Here is a 10,469-nt window from a genome sequence, read left to right as displayed (position 1 = left end):
TGGTGACAGATGATGTGTCACCATTTCCATCCTGCCCTGCTGGAGGCATTGGCACCAGTGAAGTCCTGAGTGGGGCCGGATCCTGGCTCACCGCTGTTGAGCCCCCAGCAGCACCTCCAGAGACAGAATTCCAGGATGGGTCAGGTTGGAAGGGACCACAACACCTCCCTGCTCCAGCAGGGCCATCCCAGAGCACAAGGCACAGGACTGTGTCCAGACAGCTCTGGAATATCTCCAGTCAGGAGACTCCACACCCTCTCTGCTCTCTCTCCAGGGCTGGGTCACTGCCCAGCAAAGAAGTTCTTCCTCCTGTCCAGCTGCAACTTCCCGGGCATCAGTTCCTGCCCGTTCCTCCTGGGCCATTGCTGGGCCCCCCGAGCAGAGCCTGCTCCAGCCTCTGCCCCCTCCCTGCAGCCCCTGACACAGCCTGGGGAGGGCCCCTCTCAGGCTCTGCTCTGGAGGCTGAACAGCCCCAGCTCCCTCAGCCTTTGCTGCTCCCAGAGCTGCTCCAGCCCTTGGGCATCTCCGCAGCCTGCGCTGGCCCCGCTGCAGGAGCTCCCTGGCCCTGCTGTGCTGAGGAGCCCGAGCTGGGCCCAGCCCTGCAGATGTGCCTGCCCAGGGCTGGCCAGAGGGGCAGGATCCCCTCCCTGACCTACCGGCCCCACTTTCTGCAGCACAGGTTTCAAAGCCTCTGCCAGGGTTTGCCATCCTGCTGATGGGATCTATATTTAGACAGCAGCATCCTTGGGCAGAGGTAGAGAGCCCTGTCCTGGCTGTGGTGTTCACAGAGCAGGAAGGTCTTGCCTGCTCCCTGGAAGAAGCAGATGGGCAGGATCAGAAAACACCCCTAGGGCTGAGGGATTGGGCTTTGGGAAGATGCTGGAAAGGGCTGGAGGAAGCTAACATCAAAGTGAAGGTTAGATCCTTCCAGGGTAAAGGCCTGTGTGGTCCTTCCCCTTTCCAGGCAGTACCCAGGATGACATTGTCCCTCAAGGTCCACGTGTCCAGATGCTCATCCATCCATCTCTTTATCCATTCTTCCCTCCCTCTCTCCCTCCCTTGCTCCTTCCCTTCCTCTCTCTCCCTCCCCCCTTCCTCCTTGTCTTTTTCTAGCCATCCATCCATCGATCCATCCATTGATCCATCCATCCATCCACCCCTAGCCATCTGCTTTCACTGCACCCTGGAGCAGCTTTTGCTTTTCCTTCAGCCCTGCCCATGCTGGATCATGCTGGGGGATGTGTGGGGTGATGGTGGGAGCATCTCTTGGGAGCAGGCTGGGGTGAGGGACACTCAAAGCTCATACCTAGAGGGTAAATGTCACATTTAACAGCTGGAAATGTGGGGTGGGGCCTGAGCCTGGGGGCTTTGCCAGGGCACAGCTGAGAGCTGAGCCTCGGGGAGGGCTTGGTGGAGGAGTGGGGAGGGGGAAGCTTGAAGTCGTTGGGCTTGGAAACCTGCTGGATCTCTCCAGCAAGAGCCCAGCTGAAGGTCAGTCCATGAGGTAAGAGGGGCTGCAGGGGGGCTCCTTGCTGAGCTCAGGGTCCCGGTGTGGGTGGTGCGGCCAAGGGCTGCCCAAGACCTATCCATGAGCTCAGGAGGTGCAAATCAGGAGATCCAGGGATGGAGTCGCATCCTCCCCCAGCCGGGGCACGTTGGACACTGCGTGTGGCCAGGACGGGGGGGCCCATGCCACGCTGCCCCTGCCCCCCATCGATCATCAGGGCTGACATCACTGCCTCCGGGCTAATCTCTCGTCCAGCAGCAGCTTCCCGTTTCCTTTCCAATCTCTGCGCGCGGGCGGCTCCTCTCCGCTCGGGGCCAGGCAGGAAAAGCCGTCCAGCTGGGCTGTCCTGCTGGGCTGCAGCCCCCACATGCCTGGCCCTCGCCCCACTGGGCCGTGGGCCACCCGCTCCCCCAGAATCCCCAGGAGGCACCCGGGGGGGCTCGGAGCCCCCCACCCCCTGCCTGCCCCTTCCCTCGCTCGGGACACCAGTGCCCGGCCCCCTTCCTGTTTGTGCCACAGGAAACCCGGCGGTGGCACATCAATCGGAAAGAAATCCCCGCACTGGGGGTGCTGGGGAGGCAGCCCCCCGCCTCCCCAGGCCCCCAAATTTCACCCTGCTCCCTTGCCGGGGTGATGCTGGGGGCCAGGAGCTCTGCTACAGCTCAGTGCTGGATGTGGACCCGTGTCCCTGCCACCCCAGCAGCCCTTCTTCTCCCCGTGCCACCACCATTCCGGTCATTTTGGGCCACATCCTGGGCTGAGGTGTCACCCGTGCCGGCACAGCGTTCCCTGGGGCTGGCTGAGGAGCAGGGACTCCCCGCCGGGCTCTCGGTGCTCAGGCAGCAGCTCCTCACACCCACTCAGGGCTGGCTAAAAATAACCCCACGGCAGAGCTGCAGCCTGATCCTGCAGAGAAACATCCGGGGAATGAGGTGGGATGAGGCTGCTTCCTGCAGGACTGGGGCTGTCAGGGGTGGTCTTCACCCCATTACCCCAGGGGCTCGGGATGCCAGCGGGCTCTGCCCCATGAGGGTGTTTAATGCCCTTGCTCCGGCCGCAGAGCACAGCTTTTCAAAGTGTTCTGGGGGCGATTTGGGTTTGAGATATGTGTTTTCACAGGTAAAATCGTCCCTGCTGAGGGTGCCCTCCGTCTGCCACCATGGCGGGAGCAGCACGAGGAATGGGGGCTGCTCCCCTCGCCAGGAACCCGGAGCACCGGGAGGAGGGAGCTGCACATCTGCTGTCCTTGGGTTTTCCTCGTTTTCCTTGCGGAGGCGGCCGTGCAGCCAGCCCAGCTGCAAGCCGTGGGAGCCGGCTGTCCCGACAGCCAGGGCCTCCTGTCCCCTCCCCAGCACTCTGTATGTGAGTGCTGTCCCCCTGAGGCAGCACAGGGGACACAACGTGACCTAAGGGGGTGGCTAAAGGGGGAACAGCGAACATCCACACCCGGGATGCTGGAGTGGGTGTCTGGATGAATCAGAAAGGCTCCAGGTGTGGGGAAAGCATGGACAGGGCAGTGGCACTCACAACTCACAGCAGGTCAGGGGGACCAGTGAGCACGAGCCAGGTCAGAGAGGCCCCAAAAGCCACAGAGGCAGGGTCTCAGCAGGGACATCCTTGCAGGAGGCAGGTGGCTCTGGGCAGGCTGCAAGCCCTGGGTGCTGCCAGGGTGTTGTCCCACACCACTGCCTCGATTGTCCCCCATGTGCTGGCTGTGTGACATCCTGGCCATGTCCCCTAGTTTTTACCTTGCTGGGACAGGTCTGGAGCTGAGCAACCCAGCACCATCAGCAGTGACAGCCCCATTTGCACAGGTCAGGCTTAAACCCAGCTGGGGCAGGAGCCCAGCAGCCACGGGCAGCCTCGGAGTGTGGGGGCGAATAGTGGGTGGAAAATCCCTCATCTGTCAGCGTATTCCCACAGCAGTGTCTGTCTAGACCAACTTCCCGTTGGTGGGAGCTGCCCCGAGCCCACACAGCCTCACCCACGCACACGCAGGGGTGCAGAGCCCGGCATCCGTCTGTCCTGCCCTGCCGTGGCCACCCCGCTCCCTGCTGAGGGTCACCCCGGGCTGCTGGATGGACCAACCCTCCTGTCCCACCCACACCAAGCACCTGCACAGCCTCTGGGTGGGCTCGGTGCCAACCTCATCCCATGCCAGCCCGAGGCTCTCTCGCACACACACCAACCCCTTTATTGTTGTGCCAGAAACCACAGCAGCGGCAAACACCGGGAGAGTGGGGACACAGCCTGCCCAAGCCCCCACTGCCAGGACAAGCCCCCCCAAACACCACCTGAGGGAGGGGTCCCCAGAGCCAGCAGGGCTAGAGCCAGCCTGCAGAGGCAAGCCTGGCACTCAGGAGAGGACCTGGGAGGGCTCCCTGAGGTGAAGGGCTCACACAAAGGGTGGTGGGGCTGCAGTGGGTCCAGCCTGGCCTTGGTTGTGGCAGACCTTGGGCCAGAGCGGGTCAATCTGAGCCCTGTGCTGCTGCAAAGCCTTGAGCAGAGCCCCCACAGCCCCCCACTTCTGGACCTTTGAGGGACACCCTTGGAAGATCTTAACACGGGAGAGGCATATCCTGATGCCAGGAAAGCTCCTATTCACTCCATGAAGGGTTCCCCCTCTCTTGCTCTGCCCAGCCTCTCCTTGGGGCACCCACTCCCACTGCCAGCACTACCTCCTGTGGGGACATCTCCATGGGCACAGGGGGCACCAGGGTGCCCATCCTCCCTCTTTCCAGCATTTTGTGACTCAGATTCCCATGGGACAGCACCCTGCTGCCCGGGTAGGGGGGTCTACGATGGAGTTGGAGAGCAGATCTGCCTATTGGGGGGCACGGGGCCAAATTCCCACCCGTGCCCCCTGGCTGCCAAGCCTCGGTCATGAGGGTGTCCCCCCACAAGAGCCCGTGGAGAGGGCTCAGGCCTCGTGGTCACTGGTGCTCAGGTGGTCCTCGGACAGCCCCGTCTCGTCGATGTTCTCCAGGGAGTCGGCGTGCTGCACCGACAGCTCGGCCAGGCTCACGCTGGGCAGGGTGTTCTGCTCCGGGTACACCCAGGGCTTGTACTCGGGGTCGTGCTTGCGTTTCCACTCCGGGTACTTCAGCCCAGCCTTGTAGATCTTCTTCATGGCCTGTGGGCAGAGCAGATCTGGGGATGGAGCCCCAGCTCCCAGCTCCCCCACTGCTGGTTTTTGGGGGTGTTGGGAGGGGATGTGGGCCTGGCTTGGAGCACACAGCCCCAGCAGCACACCCAGTGCATGCCCAGTGTCATCCAGCAACCATCCTGTGTGTCACCCAGGACACATCCTGGGAGCTGTGAGCCACCCAGTACCCATTCTGGGAGCCCTGGGTCACCCAGCACCCATCCTGTGTGTCACACAGAACACATCCTGTGAGCCCTGGTCACTCAGCACCCGTCCCGGGAGCCCTGGGTCACCCAGCACCCCTTCTGTGAGCCTTGGTCACCCAGCATCCATCCTGTGTGTCACCCAGGATACATCCTGTGTGTCACCTAGGGTACATCCTGTGAGCTCTGGGTCACCCAGTACCCGTTCTGTGAGCCCTGGGATACCCAGGACCTGTCTCATGAGCTCTGGGTCACCTAAAACCTGTCCTGTGAACCGTGTGTCACCCAGCACCCATTCTGTGGGCTCTGGGTCATCCACCACCCATCCTGCCCCTACCCAGGGGCTCTTAGGGGCAGCTCATCCCTGCTGCCTGTGCATCCCCCCACCAGCCACGCACGCTGCTTACCTTTGGTGCCACAAACTGGGAGACACGGTTCACCACCCACTTTGGCAGCGACCCTGCAAGAGCCCAAAGCCCCGTCACTCGGGCAAGCAGGGCCAGCCCCAGGGGAGGCACTGTGAGCCTGCAGTGCTCCCTGCCAGCCTGAGCAACCCCAGGGCTGATGGGGGAGGGACCCCCCTCTTCCTTGGGTTGTCCCCACTCCCCAGAGTGATGGAGAGCCAGCGGGTGAGCTCTGGGGGCACACTGGGCACGGTGCCCCCTCCCCTCCCGCTGGCACTCACCGCGAGGGTCCACCTGGGTGAGGTAATAGAGGACACAGGCACCGGCGCCGTTGGCCTTGATCAGGTAACCTGTCTGCAGGGACACGGCCCTCACGAAATCCTTCCGGGGTGGGTAATTCTGCAGAGAGATCCCGTGCCCCTCAGAGCCTGCCCAGCCCTGCCCGTGCCTGCTGGCACCCCTGCCAGGACTGAAGGGCAGTGGGGGGCTCACCGGGTGCTTGACGCTGTAGTTGATGATCATGTAGTCGTTGCCCAGGGGCAGCCAGGAGCGCAGGGTGACGAAATCCCGGTTCTTCAGGGGGCTGGGGCACTTCCCTGCGGGCAGGGAACAGTTACACCGCCAGCCCCACGGCCCCACACGTGCTCACAGGGCTGTGGGGCTGGGCAGGGGGAGTCTCCAGGGGCTGGGGGCTGCTCACAGGAGTAGTATCCGACGTCAGCGTTCACGGTGAGGCGCCCGATGTCGTAGGTCTCGATCATGTTGGAGTCCCATTTCTTGCGGTAGCTGGTGTCGTGCAGCACATCGTAGAGGGTCTCGGCAGGGACATCCTTGCAGGAGATGCGGGTCTGTGGGGAGACAGGCAGGGGGTCAGCACTCAAACCCAGACCATGGAGCTTTAGGCTGTCCCTGTGGACAGTGGTGTGTCCCTATGGGCAGTGGTGTGTCCGTGTGGGCAGTGGTGTGTCCCTGAGGGCAGTGGTGTGTCCATGTGGGCAGTGGTGTGTCCCTATGGGCAGTGGTGTGTCCCCGTGGGCAGTGGTGTGTCCCTATGGGCAGTGGTGTGTCCGTGTGGGCAGTGGTGTGTCCCTATGGGCAGTGGTGTGTCCCTGTGGGCAGTGGTGTGTCCATGTGGGCAGTGGTGTGTCCCTGAGGGCAGTGGTGTGTCCATGTGGGCAGTGGTGTGTCCCTGTGGGCAGTGGTGTGTCCCCGTGGGCAGTGGTGTGTCCGTGTGGGCAGTGGTGTGTCCGTGTGGGCAGTGGTGTGTCCCTATGGGCAGTGGTGTGTCCGTGTGGGCAGTGGTGTGTCCCTGTGGGCAGTGGTGTGTCCCTATAGGCAGTGGTGTGTCCCTGTGGGCAGTGGTGTGTCCGTGTGGGCAGTGGTGTGTCCCTGTGTGCAGTGGTGTGTCCCTATAGGCAGTGGTGTGTCCCTGTGGGCAGTGGTGTGTCCCTGTGGGCAGTGGTGTGTCCCTATAGGCAGTGGTGTGTCCCTATGGGCAGTGGTGTGTCCCCGTGGGCAGTGGTGCATCCCTGTGCTGCTGTAAAGCACGTGTGCACGGAGGATGCTCTGCACACATGGTGCAGGACACGTCTTTGCTTCAGGACAGCCCAGGCAGAGCCCCTGGTCCTGCATCCAGAGCAGGACTGGAAAGACCCTCTGCCCTCAAAACAGAGATGACTGGTGGTCCAGGCTCTGGGGACGCTCAGGGACAGCAAAGGGATGCTCCTGCCCTGGCAGGATGGTCTCGGGTGTGGGGTCCAGCCTGGGGAGGCTGGAGGGGCCGTGGCTGTAACCTGAGCCCTGGAGCTGCCCACCCTGCCCAGCCGGTGCATTATTGATGAAGGCAGCGGCCCTGCTCCTCTCAATGCCGGGAGGAAGGAGATGTCATCTGCTCCTCGTTAGAGGCCTTGCATCTTTGATGAGGTGCTGTGTAACTGGAGATGGCCCCCTGAACGTGGCAGGCCCCATCAATCTCGGGCAAGCTTTCCCCGGTGGCCTGGGTGGTGGTTTGTGCCCGGCGTGCTGGACTCGTGCCCAGGACAGGCCTGGAGACGTGCTGCAGTCCCCCGGGCACCGTGGAGGAGTGTGGGAGCACCCAGCCCCCTCCTCCGGCTCCCCCGCCCCAGCCACCGCCTCCCAGCTGGGTCGGAGCTGCTGCTGCAGGGAGAGGGATGTTTCCAGCTGTAGGTGGAGCTCATGGGGCTCCTGGAAGCTTCACTTATCACAGCAGGAGCATCTCATCCTTGCACCCCCCAAATTCCCCACTAAAGCCTGTGCACCACCCCCTTCAGCCCCGGATGAAACAACAGACTCACCAGGCATAGCGGGTGATCAGCTGGAATGGGGGAAACACAGAGCCCAAAACCATCCCAAGGGATTTCAGGTGGAAAAAATCCAAAGCTCCAACTGCTTGGTGATCTCTGGGTTAATTAACTCCCTCAGTTAATGGAAAGACTGCGGCTCCTCTGACCCCAAGTTCCAGAGAGCTGTGCAGCTCAGCTCTCCCATAGGACTGGGTGGAATCCTCCATCCCATATTTCGGGAAGAGTCCCTGGGCAGTGCTAACCCCTGTACTATGCCCAGACCCTCTCCAGGGTAGGGAAAAACCACATCAAGGAGGTACCTCTTGCAATGAACCAGGCTGGGTGATGGTACCTGACCCCCTGGACCTGCCTGGGGTCCCCTCTCTCATGGTGGCAAGGGGGACGTAACTGCACCCCCTCTGTCAGGCAGTGTGTTTGACCTTGGCAGGACTCCAGGGCTTCCTGCCAGCCTGTCCTTCCAAGCCTGCCCTGGCCACACAGAGCAGCATCCACTTCTCCACTCCGGATCTCAGGGATGTGGCGACATGGAGACTGCGGGACACCCTGTCCAAGGCTGGGCTGAAGTCCCAGCACAGGGCTCTCCCAGACCTCCCAGCACCCACAAAGCCAGACCTCTCTCCCTGCAGGAGGCAATCAGGCTGCTCAGGCATGATTGGGCCTTGGTAGGTCCCTGCTACTGTCACCACTGCCCTTCTCCTTCAGGACATGGCTTCAGGACGATGTTCTCCACCTCCTTCCCAGAGATGGGGGTGACACAGCAGCCCATAGTAGCCTGGACCTCCCTTCTGGGAGATGGGTGTGATGGATGGCCTCTTCCCAGATATCAGGGAGCTCCTGCAGGCACCAGGACCTTGGCCAGACCCCTCAGCACCCCTGGGAGTGTCCCTGTGACCTGTGTGTGCCCGACTGGCTTAAGTGCTCCCTGATTCTAGTCCAAAAGCTCTTCCCTGGCTCGTGGCAGCAGGGAAATACAGCTGCTGCTCCTCCTCCTCCTCGCCTTGGCCCCGAGGGGCCTCCATCCACGGCAGCACTGTGTGCCCAGCTCCTCCTGGTGCCTCCTCAGCTGCATGTGCTGGGGTGCAGGCACCTGAGATGTGCTGCTGATTGTTCTGTGCTCAGGAGACTGGTGCAAGAGCCTCCTCCAGCGTGTTGTATCCCTCCCCACCACCTCCCCGTGCCTTCCCTGCTCCTCAGGTCACGGTAACCCTCCCCTAACACTCCTAGCTGAACACTCTCTCAGTCAGGTGGGCTGTCCTGTGGGTAAGATGCTCTGCCCCTCCCTGTTTTGGTGGATCCCGTCCCTGCCTGGCAGTTTGGATTCTTGGTGGCCAGAAAAACCAAAGCCCGTGACATCCACCATGGAGCCAAGCATGGACCCGCGGGATGCTCCCACACAGGGAGCCCACCTAAGATGGGCTTCCTGTGCCCCTGTAACCTCTCCTGATATGCCCAAGGTCACCTGGCAGTGCCACTGGGGCAGCTTGGATGAGCAAGAAGGTGTAACAACAACCTGAGGGGCACGGGGCCTTTTAAACTGTCCGAGATGCTCATCCAGTGAGGATAGGAGGTGATGTGCCCCGGGATGGGGGAGCCAGGGAAAGGACACCAGGGAGGGATCCCATCAGCCTGTCTCACGTCCGGGGGCTCCAGCAAGGCCATCTCCGTAACGTAACTGATCCCAGGGCCTTCCCACCTGTGCCCAGACCGAGGGCAGCGCAATGTGAGCCCACATGGCAGGAGGCCTTGGGCATCCCGGCAGGTCGAGAGGATAAAGCAGCTGGAGAAGCACCTTTGGGGGTCTAACCCTGCCAGCCCTGGGATTTGGGGCAGAAATACCCTAGACAGGCTGGACTGTGCACCCCAAGCGTGGTCAGCACCCCAGGGACCCTCAGGAGTCCCACAGCTGGGGCAGGGAAGGTCGAGGGTCTGCTTACCTTGATTTTCTGCACGGTGCAGCTTTCCTCCTGGCCCTGACTCCACACCGTCACTCCAGCCTTGTTATACCGACAGTGCCAGCCCTCCAGGCTCTCACACTGATCCCTGAAGGAGCTGAAGTCGGAGTCATCTGGGATATAAACCATCTCCCCTCCTCTGGACATGAGGCTGAGCTGCTGGACCCCGGGCGCGGGCACTGGCTGCAGGCAGGCTCCTTCTGCCTCACCTCTCGGGAAACCCGGCTGTGCCCTTGAGCTCTGCCTCGCTGGGTGCCTGCTGCAGCTCACATCATCCTCCCAGCCCCGAGCCCGTGCCCCTGGAGCGGGCACCGGTCGCCCAGGCACCCCGGGATGGGCAGAGACCCGCAGCCACCCCGGCCACGCTGCGCCGCACGGAGCAGCGGGGGGGAAGGCTCCCTCCCTGCAGTTGCTATCGCAGCTGCCGGGAGCTCAGATGTCTTCCCCGGCCGGCTCTCCGGCATCACATTTCTCTCCGCTGGCTGTCAGCTCCTCTATTATTCAGCAGGTAGCAGCACGCAGGTGGCTCGGCTTTCAGGGCAGAGCTGCCCTCGGCTCCCCGAGCCCCTCGTCCCTCTGCCCCTGCTCTCCCCTGGCAATCTCTGTGCCTGACTTTGCAGCACCAGCTCGCTGGCAGGATCAGCTGATGCCGGGAGCAGGGGCCAGGCCTCCCGGCAACGCCAGCACGGGCCCTGGGATGGGGCCACGCTCCAGTGCACAGGAGCTTGGCTGCCGAGGGGCTCTGGGTGTGTGGGGTGGGCTCCTGGCCCACCTGGGGATGGGAAAGAATTTGCAGATGGGAGGTTGCCCCCGCTGGGCTCACAGGATGATGCTGGTGGGGAAAGGCCCCTGGGGGTCTCCAACCCTCCTGCTTGGAGCAGAAACACCACCAGCACAGGAAAAGTCACCCACGGCTTTACCCCATCTTGAAGGA

The 10,469-nt window shown here is 62.5% G+C and overlaps 1 protein-coding gene across 1 annotated transcript; it reads right to left on the bottom strand.

Annotated features, from left to right (window-relative positions):
- Positions 1 to 3,680: 3,680 nt before the first annotated feature.
- On the bottom strand, positions 3,681 to 10,126 carry LOC135422367 (START domain-containing protein 10-like). Its single transcript, XM_064671452.1, has 6 exons — positions 9,518 to 10,126; positions 5,960 to 6,107; positions 5,752 to 5,855; positions 5,541 to 5,658; positions 5,263 to 5,315; positions 3,681 to 4,640 (listed from the first exon to the last, which is right to left on the bottom strand). Exons 1-6 carry the CDS (start codon positions 9,680 to 9,682, stop codon positions 4,428 to 4,430), a joined length of 801 nt encoding a protein of 266 aa, XP_064527522.1. The 5' UTR covers positions 9,683 to 10,126; the 3' UTR covers positions 3,681 to 4,427.
- Between the last annotated feature and the right edge of the window lie 343 nt (positions 10,127 to 10,469).

This window comes from Pseudopipra pipra, chromosome 15 (genome assembly GCF_036250125.1).
Source record: "Pseudopipra pipra isolate bDixPip1 chromosome 15, bDixPip1.hap1, whole genome shotgun sequence".
Classification (NCBI taxonomy): Eukaryota; Metazoa; Chordata; class Aves; order Passeriformes; family Pipridae; genus Pseudopipra; species Pseudopipra pipra.
The sequence above is the reverse complement of the archived record's forward strand: the minus strand, read 5'-3'. Positions and strand labels throughout refer to the sequence as shown.